The 23,870-nt window shown below is 35.9% G+C and overlaps 1 protein-coding gene across 5 annotated transcripts in view; it reads right to left on the bottom strand.

The window, feature by feature from the left end:
* LOC145683730 (uncharacterized) overlaps positions 1-23,870 on the bottom strand; it is an 83,485-nt gene that overhangs the window by 5,167 nt on the left and 54,448 nt on the right. For 4 of the 5 annotated variants that reach the window (XM_081755242.1, XM_081755245.1, XM_081755244.1 and 1 more), the window contains 2 exons: positions 12,882-22,409; positions 8,374-8,667 (listed from right to left, as the gene is read on the bottom strand). In XM_081755242.1, the coding sequence (XP_081611368.1) occupies positions 8,374-8,667; positions 12,882-22,409 (9,822 nt within the window). The remainder of the gene's footprint in view (positions 1-8,373; positions 8,668-12,881; positions 22,410-23,870) is intronic. The other variant, XM_081755243.1, reaches the window with a different exon arrangement.

The raw sequence follows: 23,870 nt of genomic DNA, 5'->3' as shown, positions 1-23,870 counted from the left end.
GCCCCAGCCAAGTGAACTTTGTGGTGGACAAACACCGTGTGCGTGGGTTTTCTCGGGGTTCTCCCGTTTCCTCCCACTTTCTTTATTCCACCATTTTCATTCATTACTCATCATCACCGTCTCCTTTTGTCTAACCGGCATAACCGTGGACGTAAAACTCAAAGATTTCATTTCATTTCAAAAGAAAATACAGAACTGGGTAGTCCTAACCAGAGTGCACATTAAACTATACTGCTTGCATAGTAATTCACTTGGCATGACATTAAACCTTTCAGTGTCCTTAATTTTCAATATATTATTTAATTTAAACTAACTTATGCCTCTCTCTTTTGCTGAACAAAGTAGAAATTCATCTATCTCAAGTAATTACAATTCGATAAGTTAAAAAAACTGATTAGGTGTGTTAGTCCGAGAATAGACGAATATTGTTTTTAATTACTGATGTATTTGGTGTATATTATTCAGTTAAATTACACTTAAGTCCCTTTCTCTTCTCTAGTTTTTCTTATTTCTTTCTGTACTCTTAAAATATCTAGATTCATTTACACTAATGCTGCTACTATATCCATTGAAACTTACTGGCCTCGTATTGCAAACATGTCCTCAAGGGTTAGCAGCCAGGAAAATACTGTTGTATCTTGCAACGTTTCGAGGGTTACTGTCCTCATCTTCAGTCAAATATGATGGGGCAATACAATGCATGGAATACGTATATACTTCATGTTTGTATGATTGAAATCTTCTGATTGGTACTTGAAATGATGTGATTCAAGCGGGATATGATTGAAGCCATTGACGTCAGATGCAAGCAACACAATAGTTACATCAGACTAAACCAACAAGAAAAATCAGGCTGGCCAAGCATTGCATCAATCAGAAATATAAGATTTTATTTACAGATACCAAAATAATACCAAAATACTTGAGTTTGGAAGAGAAGGATAAAAGAAGCTGTTGCACTAACTCAAAACAAACGAACCTTAATTGAGACACAGGATTCCAACTGAGTCAAACATGGACAACAATCATATCCCGCCATTTCAAGCACCAATCAGAAGCCGCCATTACAACCACCAATCAGAAGAGTTAAATCACACACACATGAAGTAAATATACGATGCACTCTATTGCCCCATCATATTTGCCTGAAGGTGTGAACAATGCCAGCCCTCGAATCGTTGCAAGATACAACAGTATTTACCTGTCTACTAACCCGATAAGACCTGCTAGAAATGATTCTAGAGTTTTATATTTAAATGTGTTGTCTTTACTTAGATGTGAATAAAGATTATTTAAATATATTACTCCGTGTTGAATATACTAGCTATTTCTTTCCTCATCAATAACACACATTTTTTTAATTATAATTAATTTAATTTGTTTGTGTTATTTTAAAAATTTTATGTTTGTTTTTGATCAAAACAAAAACCACTTACTTCACAAACTAATTTGTAATTAATGAATTAAGATTTATTCATGTGTGAGAAGATGAGATATAGCGTACAAGTGTGATGAGCTAGAGATAGGATTCAAAACGAAAAAAAAAAAAAAAACTACGTATTAAACAGCATACAATGTGACAAAATGACCTGAGATTTAAAAAAAAAACTTCTGAATTTAAGCCATAAATTAAGTTTTCATGTTATTAATAGTCGGAGGGATTTGCGGGAGGGGGGAACGTACCATGTGATATAAACTTCTTTCTTTGCTTCTTTTTATAAAATAGAATGGCCTTTCACAGATTCCGATTGATGCCACATTGGCATCCTTGGGCAATTTTCAATATTACATCATATATGACGTCACTCTTTCACACCTCCAATTTACTCAATAAACGCTAATGGATTAGTTAAAATCTCTGTAACACACCAACTGTACACAGTAAAAGGACAATTTTTGGAAGCATATATTTAGTCAAATCTTTCCACAGTTTGGAACATTTTGGTAACCATTCCAGGTATGAGAACTATATAGTAACGTCATAATTTTGCAAAAATATTCATTTAAAGAATGAACATACTCCATGGTTCTGGATAATCACAATAACATTTTAAAACACATTTTTCTGACCAGAACAAAATGAATTGTTTAACACTTAATAAAACTCGTATAATTATTAAATAATTCATTTTGTTCTGGTCAGAAAAATGTGTTTTAAAATGTTAAAGAATGAAGTTTAATAATTTGCTGTAAACAAAATATTTAAACAAATTGGACCAAACTAAAGGAGACAGCAGGAAGAAGTTTATATCTATCAATCTATTTATCTCTCTCTCTCTCTCCCTCTTGATAGAAATATATATATATATATATATATATATATATATAAAGAGAGAGAGAGAGAGAGAAATAGATTGAGAGATCACTAAACACTACAGTAAAATTTTAGAAGGGCTTGTAGCAGTAATTTTTATGTTTTTTTTATAAATCCCATGCTCTTTGCTTTTCTAATAATTAAAAAAAAATGTAAAAACACAGATAATGTAATTTCCATCCAGTTTCACTTTCTAAAAATGCGAGGGCTTCAATATTAAATATAATATACGAACAAATTTAAACAAAAACTTCAGCTCTTCAGCCAAGCATCCATATACTCAAAATTATTATCATTGTCATCACTATCATAGTCTGAATATGAATCTTCATTTCCACTTTTACTTTGCTGAACCATCGTTAAATCCGTTCAAATACTTTTCAGATTTACCAAATTTACAATAAATTGTGTAAGACAGTTTCCCACATTTACAGCTACAGTTACTGCGATTTCAGCTAACATAACTGCAAGTGTCGGCTTCTTCAAAGATTTGAGGATTCAAATTTATTTCCTTTATAAGTATGTCACAGGCTGTAGATTTAGCTTTTCGATATGGAAAAAATACACTGTCACAGCCTGTGAATGCAAGCATTTCTCTCCGATTCTTGCAGCAGTTTTCCAAGATGTCGATGACACAGCCGTTGAATTTTGTCATAATGAAAGCAGCATTTGGTTGATGTTTCCAAAAGTAATGTAAAATCAGAACAAAGGCATCAGTGTCGTCCCTGGTAACCTGTATCTTTTCCTTAGCATCTTTTACCATGCAAAGAGCACAACTAATTAGTATCACATCTGCTTTCTTGTGGTCATAAGGACAAATTTTGTTGTTTATAAGTTTTAGAAACTGGTTTCGGGCTGGCTACGAAACTCAGTCAAGACATAAATTGTTCTTTACTTATTGTTACATTCCGAGAAGGTAATGTTGTGTTGGGTGTAATTATAAGTTTGGAGCTACTTCCACCAGTACCTCTCTTGCGTTCAGAAGACCTAATAGACTGTGGGTAATATTTACACAACAAGGATATCTGTTCTCTACAACAATAATGAGTGAGATTTCTGAACAGGTCATATACGGTTTCTTTGTTAGTCCACTGTATGTGATCTAACACTGTATTTCCATCAATCAACTCAACATCTGGAGATATGGTCTCGGAAGATAGCACAGCCAGTTTCTTCATAATAACACTTTTATCTCCTTTCCTGAGATAAGTTCAAAATTGAGAACATATGAGAGATCCATTTGCCTCTTCTGCGTTATAACTAATAAGCGGTTGTATACCTTTTCAACATCATATCCTTCTTTCTTTCCAAATTTCACTTTACTCCCAATGACGAAATAGTATTCATTGTTTTCCTTAGACTGTGGTCGAATTCATGCGGCAAATTATTTTCGAAATCTGAAACCATTTTATCACAAATCTAAAGAGCATCTTGTACATTTACATTAACGTCACCTGTCTGTCTAGTACTTATGTTAACAATATCATTAATTTCAATATTTAGTGGATGAATGCATTGTTAAAAAGCTTTTTTTTTTTTTTTTTTTTTTTTTTACCATCTCTCGGTCATTTTGATAAAGAACTACAAGGCTGGCTCGCTCCTCTTTATGAGTATTCTCTTTACATTTTTTTGGAATCCTCTTCCATCAAATTCATTGACGGTACTGCAGATGTGGTGAGAAAGCTCTATGGTGGCAAACATTATGGCCTTTTAAGAGAATATCTAATCTCAGAGGGTAGAGCATTTTCCATCTCAATAATATGCCACGTTATGTATCTAGAACAGTTGAAATGTGCAGATGCAAACAAATATGGAACTATAAACTTTAGACAGTACAGCTGAAATAACCAGTCACTCTCTCTTTGTGATCTAATATACAACTGAATGATGACAATAGTGATGATAAACATGTCAATCCACATACGGCTTGTTGGGTTTTCCCTTGCTTTGTCAAGTCAACACTGTAGCTCTTCTACTGCTCCATCGTACAGCACTGTAGCCCCATTGTGAATAAACTCCTCAAGAAGAACGGATGCCGCCATACACAATACTCTCTCTGCTTTCTCCTAGGGATGGCCACAAGTTCCGGTTCCACGAGGAACCGGTTATCGGAGATCCGCTTTTCAGAACCGGTTCCATACCTGGATCTGAAAACCCGGTTCCAGAACCGGATCTTAGGAACCGGTTCGAGACCTGAATCCGAAAGCCCCCAAAGACCCGTAAAGGAGGCACAAAGGTCATCTTCAAAACACTGCAAAGAGGACCATGCGCTTTTGCCCTTCCCGCCCAGACCCACTTGTGCCCCCAGAAAAAAATTGGTCCACCACTGGGTGTTTAGCCAAATGACTTGGCTAGTTTTCCTGTTAGCCAATGAGTGTGCCAGTTACCCAGTTTACTTAGCTAAATGAGACAAGCGGCCGCCGCCTGGGCGCCTGACTGTCGCTTCCAACATTTCATCTAGCACGCTGTTCACAGCCTACCAGTAACTCGGGTTTAGTGTAGGGATGGTCACAAAGCTTCGGTTCCAGCGGCTTGGAAATCCGGTTTCCAGAACCGGTTCCGGAACCGGTTCAGACCTGGATCCAAAAACCCAATTCCATAACCGGATCTTGATAACCGGTTCCAGAACTGGATCCGATGAACCGTTCCAGACCTGGATCCGAAGAATCGGTTCCGGAACCGGATCTTCTAGAACCAGATCCGTTCAGACCCGAAAACCGGTTCCATCCGGAACCGGTTCTGGCCATCCCTACTTTCTCCCATACTTTTCCGGAAAATGTGTTGTTCATACCTCCAAATGCTGACTGTAACAAATCCTCCAAGCCGCTTCCTTCAATGGATCCAATGAATGACATTAGTATGTGCATCATACCTGGTCTTTCAACAAGATGATGCCAGTGCTCAATATCAAACCACTTGATTTTAATTATTACTGTACTTTATATAGTTGCATGTCTGCTGTGATATGTATATATGATATTTTTCTCTGACAACTTATTCCACATAACACAACGACATTTTAAGAACAGTATTTTAAGGTCGGAGGAGAATCAATCGGTGGCAAAAACATATAGCGTGTTGGAGTTGACGTACTTTATTAGTGTGGCAATTCTGTTCATGTAACCTGATCATACTATAGCGTCATCAATCAGAATATTTTGCAATTACTGCATGTCCATTTCAAGGCCAATGCGACATCAATCGGAATTTAAAAGAGAACATTCCATTTCATAATAAAAAGCAAAGAAAAAACTTTATACCATGTGGTACGGTACAGCGATTTTTATCATCGCTATCTTCTCGGCTATAGGCTTGCTTCTGGATCAATAGGGCAAAACAATTATGTTATATTAAGAAAAAAATTAAAATCCACTTTACAGTATATGCGAGGTATTGTGGTAAATACTTGCTTACTTCTATTTTAGTTATCTATATCAGTTGTATGTTGTAACAAATTTCTGTTTAACGTTATGAATGTAGAGCAATTTCTAATGTAACACATTCCTTCTTTCCTTACTTCATGTATGTAGATAAATTGTGTAATGTAACAAATTTCTGGTTTATATTATTTTATTTTATTCATGTAGATTCATTGTTGATGTAACAATTTCCTGTTTTATTTTTTATCTGCGTAGATCAATTGTGTAATGTAACAAATTCCAGCTTTATTTTACTTTATTTATGTGGATCCATTGTGTATTATAACAAATTCCCGCTTTATTTTGCTTCATGTATGTAGATAAATTGTGTAATGTAACAAATTTCTGGTTTGTATTATTTTATTTCATTTATGTAGATGCATTGTGTGATGTAACAATTTCCTGCTTTATTTTATTTTATTTATGTGAATCCATTGTGTATGAGTTGAGTTGATTTTAAGTTTAACGTCCCGTTCAGAAGCGAGGCTATATGAGATATGGACCAACTGATTAACGTGGAATTCGAACCAAATGAACTCCAGTCGGGAATTGAACCCGGACCTCCCACGCCAAAAGCGCGTATGCTAACGCTTAACCACGAAGGAGCTTCGTAATGTAACAAATCCCTGTTTTATTTTACTTCATGTATGTAGATGAATTGTGTAATGTAACAAATTTCTCGTTTATATTATTTTATTTTATTTATGTAGATTCATTGTGTGATGTAACAATTTCCTGCTTTATTTTATTTATGTAGATACATTGTGTAATGTAACAAATTCCTGCGTTATTATATTCTATTTCATTTATGTAGATCAATTGTGTGATGTTGCAACGAATTTCCACTTAGTTTTAGTTTGTTTAAGTAGATTAATTCTGTGATACTGTAAGAATTTCTGCTTAAGTTTCATGTTTTTATGTGGATTAATTGTGCGATATTATAATAAATTCCTTATTATTTTAGTTTTATTTATGTTGATCAATATACATAGGTAATTAATTACCTCAGATATACTATTCGAGCTCAAAGGTAAAATAACATCCTTGACTATAGGTGTTATTGCCCCCCCCCCCGCAAAAAATGAATTCCTTCAGCGGTCTTTGTGCAATGTCAGAAATATCTAATTACATGAATTATACATAGGTAGTATATTCGAGGTGTGTTCGAAAAGTATCAAACCTTATTTTTTTCCCGCGTAAACCAATGAAGAGCGCAAGACTTTCTTCAGTATACGTGTAGAGGGGACATTCATACAGAGTCATGAATTGTTTTTCCGCCCGCTAAATTTGTCGGTTGCTGGCACTCGGCCAACGAATGAAGACATGTAGTGAGCAGTCGTCGGATTTCATTTTTTTTTTCTAAAATTACAGAAAAACTTGAACAATGATATTGCATCAAATTTTGCGAAAAGCTTTGTGTTACCCTCCATCAAATTGGTACATTCAATATTGAAGGAGAGTTTGGGCACGAGAACAATGTCCACGAACTTTGGTTCAGGCTTTCATCTTCAAACACAACATTCCTGTGTATCGTCAGGCTCCGTACACACCCGACATGGGTCCATGTGACTTTCGATTGTTTCTCAAGCTGAAAATGCCACTAAAAAGATCTGATTTGAGTCAAGAAAAGACATCATATGACGATACGGTTGCTCACCATTCCAGATACTGCGTTACAGAAGTGTTTCCAACAATGGCGGGAGTACTGGGGAAGGTTTGCTCATTATCAAGGAAACTAACTTGAAGAGGACTGGTGTTTAGGACTCCCAAATCAATCAACATATTTTTTGCCAATCAAAGGTTCGATATTTGTTGAACGCACCTCGTATATGATCAAATGTAATATATATGATTAAATGAATCAGTTTTCCTAGTGATGATAAAGTGAAATTGTAAAAAAAAAAAAAAAAAAAAAAAAAAATGCCGTTAATATATTAAAAATGATAAACAATTGGTCATATCTGTTGATTTGATACTGTAATAAATCTTTCGTTACTTTAATTTAGTTATACAGGGTGTTTCAAAACAACGCCGACAATGTTTGGGAGGTGCCTCCTGACACCAAGATAAGACAAAGCCTATAGACCAACCTAGGTGCACAAATGCTTCCTTTCGGAGTTACAGTTTTGCCGAAAACTTCAAAAAATGAATTTTAAAGGTCCTTAGCTCCCAAACTTCGGGAACTACCGTAGTCGGGTCAAGACTTTGCTTAGGAACTACTATGTGCTCTATCCAAATATCCATTCTTCAGAATGCTGCAGTACTTCCGTAACAATTTTTATAGAGGTAGTTGGAAAATGCTGCAAATTACATGCTCGTAGCCAAAGTCCCTGTATAAAAATTGTTGCGTGAGTACCTTAGGATTCTGAAACATGTATGTTTGTATAGTGCACGTACTATTTCCTAAGTGAAGTGTTGACCCGACTACGGTATATCCCATAATTTTGGAGCTATGGATATTTAAAGTTCATTTTTTCATGTTTTCACCAGCCTATGACTCCGAAAGGAAGCGTGTGTGCACTCAGGTTGGTATATACTTTTTGTCATATCTTCGTGTCAGAAATCACTTCGCAAATTTTGTCGGTGTTATTTAGAAACACCCTGTATAGGGAATCTGATTTTCTAGTGGTACTAACTAACCTGTTTGAGGCAGTGCTGCAGGGTAATCATTGAAAGTTTTTTGGCCTATTGCCTTTTGTTCATCAATTGGATGTTCTTGAACTTTCTTTCCGTGTTTCGAGTAGCTTTCGTCAATTTTGGCCTGCTTCAGAGCCTGTTCATGTTCCACAGCAACGATCTCGGCCTGCGTTCGAGCCATGTAATTTGGTGGTGGATCCTCTACGTTTAACTTCCCCGTTACGGCACCAAACACTGATCTTCCGGTGTGTTTCGAAGGCTTTTTAGGTATAAACAATTGGCTGAATTGTTTTCCTGCTTCAAAAGAAAGAAATAACTTTTTTACAATTTAAATCTTAACATAATAATAATAAAAAAAAACATGTAAAGATAAGAAAGTGAAGTTCCTCATTACCAGCACGGTCGTTATTTCAGGTTTTGCTTGGGGGGAGCATGATATCCTTCATATATATATATATATATATATATATATATATATATATATATATATATATATATATATATATATATGTATAAAGAGAGAGAGAGGGAAGAAATAGATGTATCTTAGAGCACGTGCACAAGTTTCCTGTTAGATCCCAATAAGGGAACACTGAACGTACTACAATGCATAGATGTAGGGACGCGCACAAGTCGAAATACACTTTGTAAAATTCGAGATGAGAAGAAACAAATGTATTTCTCAACTCGAATTTTTGAGTCGAGACACGAGTCGAGTCGAGACTGCTCGTTAAAGTCTCAACTCGACTCGAATGTCTCGAAAATCTTTGTATAATTTTTAATATTATTTTGAAGAAAGTATTCACTCAGAAACAGCCTTGAAACCAATTCCAGCATATACTACTTTAGAAAGGTACAGAACACATAAATTTAATAGTTAATCTTTCGAGATCAAGACTTAATTTTCAGCTTAATTCAGTTAATTAAAACTAATAATTAATGTCGTGATATTTGATTGTACTTGAAATATAATAATAATAATAATAATAATAATAATAATAGATTATTTAGTTTGTATAAAATTATTATCCGTATCCTATATCTAGTTTGCATAAAACTATTGCGATAAAGTGAACTTCATAAATTCTCTGAATGAGCAATTGGCAGTCTATAGTAATTTAGTATAGTTATAATTATTGTGTTTTCGTTTCCATGAACGCAATAGTTCGACATAACTTCTGGATAAGTCGCTTCCCCAACTACAGTATTTTTAGGCTTTAATGTGTTGCAACACATCACGAGTTACGGATAATATATAATGTAACATTTGTTGTACATCACATATTATGATACGAGACTATTGTACATAGTATAATACACAATATATTGTACATAGTATAATACTTCTATAGATAGGTATTTTTTAAAGTTTTTTGTAATCACTAAATCATAAAACAATAAACTACATACAGTAGTTATGGTTTCAATTCCCAACATAAAATAAATACGAATTGTCCATGAGATATTGAACTTCAATTTTCACTCCTGGCTGATGTGTGCGTATATTTGAAATAGTATATCTTGTCTCGACTAGAATTTCGAAACGTCTCTTCTCGAATTCGAGTCGAGTCTAGACAGAAACTGTCGAATCGACACAGAAACATACTTTCGAGTCGAGGCACGAGTCAAGACAACATTTTCTCGAGACGAGTCTAGACAGGCTTAAATCTCGACTCGACTCAACTCGTGCGCATCCCTAGCTAGATGATTTATGCCTATAGCTTTCATATGTACTCTAGGCATTATAAACCTAATAAATTACAATAAAATTAGATACAATAAATATTTTTTAAAACAGATTTGCACATTCACATGACTAAATTTCTTTCTTATTATCATTTATTGAAAAATAAAAAGCGTTCATTTGCGCTCTGATCTTCTGGTTCTGTATACTTTCAAATCATGCTAGAGCTATATCTGTGTGTTAGCTATATATTCATTAATAGGGATGCGCGCGAGACGAGACGAGACGAGACATTATTTTCCTGACAAAATTCGAGTCGAGACACAGCTCTTTCTATAGAGAAATATACATTTTTGAGTCGAGACATGACTTTTACACCACATTTTTGAGACTAGACGGCCACAAATCTTCCTATTCCTATTCATTAAAGTATATTTTCATATCAGCCATGGTTCATATTGTGAAGCACAAACGTGGGTGAAGGTATTCAAGTATCAAACTTCGCCTATGTTTAAGACCTTAGCGATTTTTATAAGTATTTTGGCATTGTAAATTCTATTTTCCCATAACATATTGCAAAATTTGAGAGTAAAATATGTAATGTCTTTTACTCATTCCATTGGGCAAAAGTATCTTTCTGTAAAAAGGTAATTGTAAAAAAGATGAAGTATTTAAGTTTTACGTCTGATTTTTATTCAGGCTAGGCTAAAGGAGACGGTGATGATGAGAAATGAAAGGAATTGTGTAATGAAAAAAGTGGAAAAAAACGGGAGAACCCCGAGGAAACCCAGATACACACTGTGTTTCTCCATAGCAAAACTCACTTAGCGCGAGCTGGGATCGAAAAATGGACCTCGTGCACCGGAGGTGAACGCTCTACTACTGAACCACTGTAGCTCCCCATTTAACTTGAGATCAACACTTTATTATGGGAGAATTACATTGTTACTTGACGTTTCCATATCTCACATCAGTAAGACAGAAGGGTGGGTAAAGCCCAAAGAGAGACCCACCTCATCGTTTAAAGGGTATTGCTCATCTTTAGCAGATGATGTTGTGCGTCCAGTAGAACTTAAAGGTAATCCTTCACAATACATTTCTTCCAGGGAACGAAACACTTATTGCTATCTTGACTGTAAATACTCGGTGGTAGATCGTTCACATCTGGTGTATGGGATCCCTGGTTCGATTCTCTCTCTTGCCGAGAGAACTTTATGGTCTTCAAATACCGTGTGCTCTGGTTTTCTCAATATTCTCGCGTCTCTTCCCACTTCTTTCATTCCGCCATGGTCATCTATCTCATCATCACAGTTTCTCGGGACGTTAAACTCTTCAAGAAAGAAGAAAGAATGCAACTATTGTTAAAAATATTTAACAACTAAGACGAACCATTACGCCGTTGCATGCCCACATAGGACTCGGGACAGAAGTTATAATAATAATAATAATAATAATAATAATAATAATAATAATAATAATAATAATAATAATAATAATAATAATAATAATTATTATTATTATTATTATTATTATTATTATTATTATTATTATTATTATTATTATTATTATCTTCAGTGGGAAATCGTTTCGCACCCTCCATATTTGCTGATCTTGCATCTTCAGTTTTACACTTATTTCGCTTTCTAACCACATCTAGGGGAAGGTATTTACAGAAAAAGCTGCTCTTTCACGTAGGGACATAGATCTCTTCAGATCAATACTTCAGGAGGTGAAAAAAACCTCTTCGGTCGCCGAGTGTCGTTTACGATACACAAAATTGTCATTGTTTGTCCTGATAGAGCGACAACATGGCACATATGCTACGAGTATTTTGCTTCTCTTCCTTGTTGCCAGAGTAGGCGCTGCATTTGAGAAAAGCTTGACAATTGAAGAATGCTTTCCGTTGGTCCTGTTTCTGAAGCGAAGAAAATATTGCAGAAACTGAAAAATGTCACGATTACGTAAGTATTCTAGTTATCTTTCTCTAACGCGTTATTTTTTTGTAATGCATGTTGATTTATCTTGTAAAAGCATTGGAGACAAATACGCAGTTGATTATTCTGCTCTTCTATTGTGTGTGTGTGTGGGGGGGGAATGGAGACCTTTTGTTTTATTGTGTGTCGTATGCGATACTATGAAACCAAAAGTTACAGAAGATGATTATTAATAATCTAGACATATCCCATGTATTCAATGTCATATGAACATGTGACCGTGTTTCAGGTATTGGATATTGATGTTGTATTTCAAAGATGTATTGAGTGTGTAATATACATTGGCGTATAATGGAGAGACAAAGAGGGTAGACCACTACAAGAACATTGTTTCTCATTTTCTATTGATTGGGTTCCAATGTGTCCTATATGACACATATGATTGTCAGTACTCTGTGCAAAAACAAATTGAAATTTCTCTTACTCTTTGCATGTATGGAACGAAAGCATTACGAAAATATAAAATTCTCAAGGCAAAACTATTTTGTTCTATTAGTGACACTAAAGAGCACTCCTACCACAATATTAACCGATGGCCATTCACAATATAGCCAAGTAAATTGTGGACTGAGTGAGTTATTTTCATTTGCTTTGTCATATGTAAGAATTAAGCGGAACGCCTTATTTAACTTTCTGTGCTTCTAGTAATTAAATAGAGTAGTATTTGAAACGTACATCAAGTAAGATACGTTGACTTACAAAATCAAATGGAACTTAGGCATCGATCCAATAACTTCGGGACTTAAAAATATGTTCTTGGCAGGTATTATTGATTTTGGTTTATTCTTTCTAATGCATAGATAGTAAAATATACTTACAAAATAAAAATTTACCTGTGTCACTGTCTCCTGGTGATCCCTGCTTTATGCTACCATTGTTTGGATTTAAGCTGATTTGTCTGGCTGTTTCATTCTTTTCACTTGAAGATGGTGTCAACTGTTCATCTTCATTACTTCCAGGTTTCCCCCCAGAATTACCAGAAGAGAAATATTTAGCAATATCATCATTGCCAAATCGTAGACCTCCTTGTGCTTGATACATCCGGGAAGGCCTGGTCACATAATCATACTGAAGGAAAGAAGGGTTGCCCCCGTAGTTATAAATTACATTTTCTGGGTAATCATTTTGTGCGCTGGAGTCAACTCCTGCATCAGTAGAATCAGTGTCAACGTAATCATTATAAGTTTCCGAGTTTCGGCCACCACTACCCAAGCGGTATTTATGAAACCTTCCTTTTAACCCAAATTGTAAACCTCCAGGTTTGTTTTCGTGTGTTAGAAATGATAAGTGCTTTGGAGCCTTTCTTACAATGGTCATAACTTTTTTAACTTCAACTTTTTTCTTAGTATTCGATTGCTGTTTCGAAACATAGCTAACAACATTGGTTTTCCCCTTAACCGAAGGTACATTTAGTTCGTTAGGGAAACTTTGTTGTGACAACGGTTGAGCGTCCTCAGCTGAAATTATTTGATTTGTCACTGGAAATAGAGGATAACCAATTGATGGCGGTGGTAATATCATATTGTTAAAACTTCCCTCAACTGTTGGGGAAATGACATTTTCAAAGGCAGAATTAATTCCATTATTAATAGCCCCATAAATTTTCTGAGGAGCACGTACGACGTTATCGATCATTTCATTTACTCCTGAATGAATGTTATTTGAAATATCATTGTTTGGTGATATATTATTATTCTTTATATCCTTAGTAATCTGTTGGTTATATGAGGGAATTGGTAATGGTGATCCTAAAGATATTTGTGGAATATTTTGCTCTTTTGATCCTAGAGGTACTTGTGGAATATTTTGATCAATCAACGGTAAACGAGCTTCGCTAATTCCATTGAAAGGTGGAAAAATTTCGTTGTTTCCAGCTAATATGTTTGAACTGTCAACGTAGTTGACTGAAGAAGAAACATCTCCATTTGCAGCTAAATTTGCCAGTGGTCGGGCCATTTTGTCTATTGACTGCATTATTTGCCTCGGATCAGGGATTAAGTTTGCTAAATTTTCCTGAATTCCTTGTGGATCTTGGAAACCGTTTGGATCTAAACCGATATCATATGAATTAAGATTTCGAGTACCAAAGAAATATTTATCTCCAGAACTGATAGCTGATGGTATTAAAGCTTCTTCTTTGCTTATGTTTTCGGTACTTTTATCTTCTTTTGATAGGTGTTCATTGGGTTTGAAATCTGCATTTTGTTTTGTTTCAGGTACAAAATTACTAACCATTCCATTTGCTCTCTCTGGTTGTATAACGTTTACAAAATTATTTGTTTGATCAAGATTTTCTTTCATAGAATTTCCTGTTGTTTTCGCATATTTTTGAGGACTTAATGTCGTTAATAAAGGTCCAAATGCTTGATTCTGTATACCAGAATTTATAGCGTTTGTAAAAGGTCCATATATTTCATGTTCTGCCTGGAAAGTATTTATCGCGAGTTTATTTGTTCCAATCAGAGCATTATTTAAAATGTCACTAGTCTGAGCCAGATTTTGATTCATCGCATTTTCCACTCTTTGTACTGGTTTATACATTGATTCTGCAGTATCTACTGATCCGGGAATTCCTCTGTTCATTAGATTATTATTCACGATATTGCCAAAGGAATCAATTATCTGCCAGGTGGCGGGAATATTGTTACTTACAACACCTGTTTGAATCTTATTCAAAATGTTGTTCGTTGGGACGATGTTTTGATTTATGTACTGTACAGGGTTTTTCCATGTTTCTGACGTTGGTGTGAAATTTTCCACCTTTTTATTTTCTGCTTTTTGTATGTCAGAATCTGTTGTTTTATTGCAGTCTACAGTCTCTTTTGTATTGCTATCAGCTTCATTTGGTGATGCCTGGTTGATATTGAAAACAAAAAGTCTTTCTGGATTGTTTTCATTCGGTATTTTCGTTCTGTCTCTAGATATACCTGGTTCTTCTGTCGTTATAATAAAACCATCTTCTCCATTTATAATTCGAGAATCCATTTCTTTATGAATATTCCCAAGGATCTCTTGACTGGAAGGAATCATATTGTTAATGATTTTGTTTGCTCCTGACTGCACAGCACTTACAACCTCACTGCCTTGTTCTAAATTCTGATTTATAACATTATTAACTGCGTCTAGAGGGTTCCATAGTACTTCTGGTGGGCTTAAGGAACCTATAATGATCCCGTTTCCCTGAATCTGGGGATTAGTATTAATAGCATTATTTATTAATCCAAATGTATTTTGAGTTGCTGGTAATATATTGTTAGCAATTTGGTTTACGCCTGTCTGAATGTAGTTTAAAGCGTTATCAGTTTCAACCACATTTTGGTTCATTAAGTTTTCAACGGATTGTAGTGGTTTATATAAAATTTCTGGTGGCTGTAGTATGTCATATCCGGGAAACAATTCTTGGTTTGTGGACATTTGTGCATATTCTGGATTTGAAGCAACATTATTAGTATTTTCAATTGACGGCGTACCAGCTTCAGGCTGATTCAATTTTGAAGGTTCCCTAACTATTTCTGTAGTTTCTGGGAGTACTTCTGAAGGGCCTAATGTTGGTGAAAACGATTGTGTATTCTGCAATCTCTGATTTAGCCCGTCACTAATTGATTGAAAAATTCCTTGTGTTGCTGGAATATCTATAATTTCATTAGTTCCGGTTTGAATATTTTTTAGCATCTCATTACTTTGAGCAACATTTTGATTCATAACGTTGTCTATAGATTGAAATGGTTTGGATATTTGTGGAGAAAGTATTGGAGTCAGAAATGATTCTATTCTTTCGTTTTCTACATTAGGGTACACCTGTTCATTATCCCAGTCTGTAATCTCATTAACAGAATTGTTGTTTTTATTGTTACTGTCCAAAGTTAATAGCTTAGGTAAATTTTGACTAGGAGTTACCTCGACATAGTTCAATGGAATTTCGAATATTTGAAGAGGACTTATTAACCATATAATTGGTCCATTAACTAAACTTGAATTTATCGTATTATCAAGTGCGTTAAATACTTCGTTTGTAGCTGGAATAGCGCTATTAATCATTTCATTAGTTCCTTCTTGAATATTGTTTATCATTTCCTTTGTTTCAACTATATTCTGATTCATAAAATTGTCTTTGTTTTCCAGGGGCCCCAATATTTGTTCTTGAAGTAAAGTTGGTGGTGTTTGAATTACATCTACATTGGAAGGTACTGATTCATTGGCACAATTTGTTGTGCCTTCCTTAGGAATTGGGCTTTTATTCTTATCGTTCGTTTCAGGTAATGGGATAGGGTTAAAAATTCCGTCTGTTTGAGGCAAATTTTGACCATAAGTTTCCTCAAAGTTTTCGAACGGATTAGGGAAGTTTTGATTTGGAACTTCGATAAATGAAGTTCCTCCAGTTACTAAACCTGAATTTATTGTATCTCCAATGGAAACGAATATTTCTTTTGTATCTGGAACTATATTATCAATAATTTGAGTTGCTCCTGATTGAACATTATTTACAATTTCATTCGTTTGAGCCACGTTCTGGCTCATGATACTCTCAATTGTTTGCACGGGTCTGAATTCTGCTGTTGTTGCTGGCTCTTTGTTCATCTCCTGCTCTAGATCTTGCTGATGTGAACTCATTGGGATTAACATTGAATCCGTTGATGGTATGTAGTTCTCAATAATTTCATTTGTACTTGGCCCCAAATTACTTAGAATTTCAGTTGGCTGAAGTACATTCTGGTTCTCGCAATTTATTGCTTCCGTAGGCTCATATACTGTTTCTGGTAGTGTTTCCTTGTTTTCTAAGTTATTAGGTACTAATTCATTGCCATATTCCGGTGTTTCTTGAGGATTAAGAACTGCACTGGTGTCAATGTTGTTAAAAGACTGAACATTATCAACAACTATACTATTTATAAAAGAAGTATCGGGTAGATTAAGTATGTCCCTTTCTAAAGGCATATTCGATGAGTAAGGCGGACTAGGTCCAATTTCAATTCCGTTAAGATTTCCATTCTCTGTTATAGTATTAATCTCGTTGTTACTTTGTTGTATTAATTCTTGAGGAAACGGTAGAATATTGTTAGCCACTTGGTTGGCTGCAAATTCAATATTATTTAAAACCTCATTAGTTTTTTGTACGTTTTGATCCATAACATTATTAACTATATCTAACGGTTTGTAAAAGGTTTCCTGTGAGAGTAACTCAGGGAACAGTTCTTCTGGATTCACGGCACTGGCAAGTGTATTTTGTCCCATATCAATGATATTACTTGCAGCTTGGTTTGTTGCTTCAGGTTGAGTGTTAATGTTGTTAATTTCGGCTATATTTTCAGGATTGATATTTTCAACCACTTCTGGTGGTTTGTAAAAAGTCTCTGGCGATGGAGATGGTGTTACGATAAATTCAATGCCTTTATTTGTTTCTTCAGGTAAAGGACCAGAGTTAACTTCTTCGATTTTTGGTTCCGTATTTGGAGGAGTCTCTTCCTCAGATGGACAAGCACTGGAATTGTTTGGTTTTGAAGGAGTTGTTATTATTTCGGATGGCTCAAATGAAGTTACCATCATTTGTTTACCTTTCTCATCTATATTGTTACCAATGATATTGTTGAATGATTCATCTACTCCTTCAGTGAGGGGTGCTATAATATTTTCAACAATTTCATTGGTTCCAGACTGAAGATTACTCAAAATTTGATTAGTCTCCTGTACATTTTGACTCAGAATGTTTTCTATTACTTGGGTTGGTTTATAACTTACTTCTGAGTATGTCGCTGATTGTTCGGGGATGCCGAAACCAGGTAACGATGGTATACTCGAAATAGCATTATTAATATTTCCGAATACTTGTTTCGAAGCAGGGATAGTGTTGTCAACAATTTGATTCAAAGGTTGTTGAATGTTGCTTAAAATTTCGTTAGTTTGTGGTAAATTCTGATTCACCATATTCTCAGTTGTTTGTAAAGGTTTGTTCCAAGCGTTGTAAGTGCTAGAAAAGGAGTTTAGAAGTTCTATACCAGGCAATCCTACATTATTTATTACATCTTTTGTATCAAATTCTGTCTTACTATTTAAATAAGGAAGATTATCTGTTACTATCATATTAGTATTATAAGGTTCACTACTTGTAGAAATAAAATGTCCACCATTATTTGTGTTTATAACAGTAGTAGAACCGCCAGGTTCTTCAATTAGCGGTAGTTCAGGAGAGACTGTATTATAATTAGTATCGTTCGGCATATTATTTTTGGATGTTAAAGTATTTGTTTCTTCTTCTAAATTAGATGGTAATATCCCTGAGCCTTCCTTTTCAGAGCTTTTTGAAGACTCTAATGCTACCTTTGGTACATACTTCGGAGATGTGGATTGTGGGCCTGAAGCACTGACTCCTTGTCCATCATCAGTTATCTTTGGAGTTGAATCTCTATCTGGTTTCGATGTTATCACTAGAGGAACTATAGGTTCGTTGCTTGCTGTTTCTTGGTATGTTGTGCTTGTCTCTTCTCCAACGTTACCTTGAGAGCTTTCTTGAATATGTTTTTCTTCATTAGGGATAGTCATAGGCCCTGGCTGCCCTTCTAAATTTCCAACAACTGAAGTAACAAAATTACTTGGAATATACTCATTTTTCGATAGAAACTGATTTGATGCTTCTGGTAAATTAAATCCACCGCTCAATACTGCGCTACTCTCGTTTTCCAATGCAGTGTTAATTTCGTTATTAATAGATTCTATAATTTCTTGGGGAAAGGAAATAACATTGTCTACTACTTGGTTAGCAGCATAATTCACATTACTTAAAACTTCGCTCGTTTGTGCTGCATTCTGGTTAATAACGTTATTGATCATGTCTAGAGGTGTACCTGGAGACATGATCTCCGGGCTAAATCCAGATGGCTCAGATTGTCCTGACATCTCGGCTGGATACTGAGAATTTTGCTTATCTACTGGAAAATTTTCTGGTAAAATATGACTCTCGTCGTTTTCTTTATTAATCGATTCACTATTCCCTGACAACGTTGTTCCAGTTTCTCCTAGTGTTACTTCGTAAGGGCTTCCAGGTACGCTTAAGTGATTATTCTTATCTAGTGTTGTCATATCTGTGTTTGGAAAAAAAGTTTGTGTATTCATTGCTTCAATAGCCTGAGGAATAAAATTTATGTTAGAAAGTGTACTGTTTAGTGTTGGCACAATTATTTCCGCAAAATTCTCGTTATTTGTGAATAATGTATTAAATATGATTCCTTCTCCATTGGAACTTGATCCAATTTCTTGGGGATGATTCTCTTCACTTGATGGAGACAACAGCTGGTTGTTTTCAAAAGTGAAACTACTTTCTAACTCCTGTTGGGCATTAGTTATTCCGTACATATTTTGCACTTGTTTATCTTGTACGAGCTGTTGTTCTTTCGGAGCAGGCACACTTAGTTCTGAGTTCGAATTTGGTGCAAGTAGGATTTCACCTTTATTATCAAACTGATCACTAACGCTTGTTTCGCCGTTTGTACTCATTTGAGGACTACCTAAAATATTATCTTGATTTCCGTTACTGCTGTCAATTGTTAGTGGAGCAAAATTTGGAATACTTTGAGCGCTAAATGTACTCTGATAAATATTCAAGGGAGCTTGTTCCTGTTCTACAATTCCTTCATGCTCACCCTCTTGGATATTAGGTAAGTTTCCAGATTGAGGCGATGAGCCATCAACTGAACCAATGCTAAATCCATTGTACTGATCACTTATTCCAATATTGCTGACACTTTGTTGCAATGGAATCGATTCCTCTTCTGTCATTTCTTGAGTAGGAAGTAATTGGTTATGCGTGTTTTGTATGTGACCCGAAGCTGATTCCATGTTATTTATAGAGGAAGATAGCTGATTGGTCGAGAATCCCATTTGTATTGGAATGTTTTCGTTTTCGTTCTTGTCTTGTCCCACAGGCTCTTGTGCGTTGCTTACTATTGTATTTTGATTTAAAAGTAACGAGAGACCATTTAATTGTGACAAACTCGAATCCATCCCAGTACCAGATTCTTCAGGTTTGATATTAGTGTGGAGGGGTTCTTGTGGTAACTCTTCCGATATGCTTGGCTGTGATTGGATATTCATATTTGGAGCACCATCGATAACACTTTGTGAAACATCTAATTCATTTCCTAAATCTCCATTTAATTGTGGCTGAGACTCATGAGTCAAAACAATATCAACATTTTTGGCAGTATCTGAGGTTGTGCCATGTATCGTAGGTACGTTATCCACTAGGAAGGAAGATAAAGGTAAAAATATGTCTTCAGAATATCCGTTGACAAATCCCGGTAATTTTTGAGCACTAAATAAATCAGTAATTTGTGGAATAAGTTTATTTGATAACGACTGAGCTGCATTCTGGTATGCAGTCGCTTCCTCTTTAATATTTGCGATAATATTGCTAGTAACTGGTGCAACATTTGCCTCAGTCTCAAACAAACTAGATACTGGTTCACTACCTGTAACACTTACTTCATTTGTGAGAACATTCTGCGACGTTTCTAATTGTGGTTGCTGAATATTAGGATTAAGGTTTACTGGACCATTGATTTCCTCTGGATTGACATTTGGAGATGAAGGATTTAGGTCTATATTGTTTGTGATTATATTTACAGCTGTTTGTGAAGATACAATATTATCTATTGAAGTTGCAGTGTTACCAATTAAGTATCCTTGATTTTGATTAAGGGTATGGATAGTTTCAGACTCGTCAATTGTTGGAGTATTTTCATTTCCTTGCGGAAGCTCTTCAATAATGGAAGAATCAGACGGGCTCACAGAATATTGATTGCTGATGTGTGGTTTTTCTTTCTGACTGGGTCCAGCATTACTAATTACATTGTTTCCCATCCCAGGAACACCAAATTGTTGAGTGTACGCTTGATTCGTTATGTCACTTCCGGACTCTTCTAAATTGGACTTAGACACTTCTTTGCTTCCGTAAATTTCTCCCTCTGTAGCACTAGTACCCAAATTTTCTTCCGATAACGCTCCAGTCTCAACAAGAGCTTCCGGTATAGTTAACATTTCTTGCACGCCTTGAAGTTGTGATGCAAGCTGCATATCAGCAGCTTGTTGAGTATCGATAAGTAATGAAGATACTGGTTCTGTAATATTATTAAACATGTTCGATATTTCATTGGATAAATTTGGGTTTAAGGACGCTATAAATTGTTGATTATTTAATTGGAACGCATTATCTGCTGTTACACTAGACATTTCTGGTACGTTATTGTTCCCTGAAAGGTTTTGATCTTGTGTAGTGTCAGTATAACTTGGAATTTCAGAAGGGGGAGGTAGTTCTTCAGTTTGTGCTTGTGCAGACCCACCAGATATCTGTGACCCAGTGTTGCTAGTGCTGTCTGGAACTGAATTCATATCTATTGAAGATTGCCCAAACATATTTTGTAAGGCTATATCGTTAGAAGAATTAATCATTTCATTAGTTGTTGAAAGAAGCTGTTCCAATGGGGCTTGTACTTGCATGTGCAATGTATTCAAATTGTTGTTTAAATCAACCATTGATTTATTTAGAATTTCTTCATTAACCATTGGTGGTAATTGTGTTATGAATTCCAAACCGTTAATGCCATTCTTAATTTCTTCAACATTTGTAAGTTCTTGTAGTTTGGAAACTGGTTGAGGAAACATTACATTCTCCTGCTCATGCGTTGTATATCCTTCTGGAAAATTTTCGAACAATGGCTTTATTTGTGGCTCAAATAAGTTTGCTTCTTGTGTTAGTACATTGGTAAAATTGTTTCGTGATGAATATACAGACTTCTGTATCTCGTTAGTAGTCTCAGAAACAATTGGTGGTAAAGTTTCAATAGATGGCAAACTGAAACCACCAAAATTAATCACGTTTTCTCTGGAATATACTAAGCTTGGTTTACCATATTCGTTACTCTGTGAAGCCTGGAGAGGGGAAATATTCTTTCCTCCAGAAAAGAAGGGATTATTAACAGGATTATTAGTCATGTTGAATCCTTGATTAACATTTATATGGGTGTTGCTTAGTATGTTGTCAAAGGGACCACCTCTTACGATATTTCCGACACCGCGTATAATTGGAGAAAAGGGAGGCATTTGATTATTGACTTTCCCAATATCATATGGGCCAGTACTTGGAGTATATCTTCCTTGTGGTATCCCACCGAACGGTGTAACGCCTATGCCAATCCTATTCTTATTCTCCAAAGGAAATGGACTCTTATCTAGTAAGTCTCCTACGGGATAACCAGTAGGTGCTAGGTCTGGAGGTGTTTTCGCAAAGTTGTAATTTTGATCAACAGGAATTTTATTGGAGTACTTCTGTGCTTGTAATTTATATTCTGGATATATCTTCTTATTTGCCCCTACGGAGAAAATATTTTATCAGATTTTAATATATTTAGAAAGGAAAAGCTCTGTATAACAAAAATATTGTTTTATTTATGAAATTATGACAACCTTTTTTGCAACACTTTACCTCTGAAATTTTACCGTATTTAATATATCTAATTTAAACTATAAAGATAACCAAGAACGTTCTGTTACTTTCTCACCCACCAACTTCGAACATCGATATGTCACCTAAGACGCACCTGGAAGATCAAAAATAGTCCCCATCAGCATCGACGACTTTCTGCCAACATTCTGAAAGGTCGTGAATTCCATTGTGGTAGAACTTGCTGGGCCATGAAGCGAAGAAAGTATCAAGTGCAACTTTCACCTCTACTACTGATTTGAACTGGCGTCCTCTAATGTGATTGTCCAAGGAATGGAACAAATTGCAATAAACGGTGCAATGTCCGCGAAGTATGGCGGATACAGTAGTGCTTCCCGTCCAAAGCCCAGAAAGGTGTCACGGGTCATCCTAGCAACGTGAGCCTTAGCGTTGTCCTGTAACAAGAGGACCCCTTTGTGATTCAGAAGTTCTGGTTCCAGAGTTTTGGGATTTCCTTGAACACGGCTCAACTGCTAACAGTACACAGTTGCATTGATACTCTGACCGGCTGCTAGTAGTTCCCGATGCACGATGTCGCGAGTAGTCAACCAAACACACAGGACCTTATTCTGATGCAGTGTTGGTGTCGGCTGTTTTGAAACCGGTTCGTGGGATGCTAAGCATTGATGACGGTTGCCGTGGAGCTTCGTACAGGACCCATTTCTCATCACATGTCAACACCCTGTTGAGAAATGACTCTTTCCTCAGACAAGACAGCAAAGAAACACAGGTGTCTGCTCGCGTTGTCTTCTGGCCCGGAAACAAATCATGTGGGACCCATCGACCCAACTTGTAGTGCTTCCCAAGTTGATGGAGGTGCTGCCAAATGGTTTCTTCACTCATAATGAATTGTAGTCCAGTTCCTCACATATCTGGCCATTGTTCACCTCAATTGCTGTCTGAAAATATTCATGTTGTACATGTGATGGTCTTCGAGCACATGATTCGTCTTCGAGTGTTTCATCACGGTTCTTAAACTTGTTAAACCACTACTGAACTGTCTTCGTAGTAACAACACACCCACCAAAGGCCTGGCATATGTTTCGCCCGGCTAGTGCGCCGTTTGACCCGAGTTTGAACTCGTACAACACTTTTAGATGCTCTGTGGAGGTCCCATGTTCATTCTGTTCTTCCGCAAGTTGACAGTGTAACTGAACTGCTACAACCAGGTACTATGTTGGATATACCAACATCAACAATTATTCTTCACCTTATGTCCATTCGCATTCAACGCACGGTGTGAGGGCCAATGGAACACATAACTTCACGAAAAGAGACAGAAACTTCTTGGTTACCTTATTTTATGCAGGTACACAGGTACAAATTTTGA

The sequence above is a fragment of the Thermobia domestica genome, chromosome 4, assembly GCF_964235325.1.
Source record: "Thermobia domestica chromosome 4, izTheDome1.hap1.1, whole genome shotgun sequence".
NCBI lineage: Eukaryota > Metazoa > Arthropoda > Insecta > Zygentoma > Lepismatidae > Thermobia > Thermobia domestica.
Note: the sequence above shows the minus strand (reverse complement) of the source record. Positions and strands in the feature narration are given on the sequence as shown.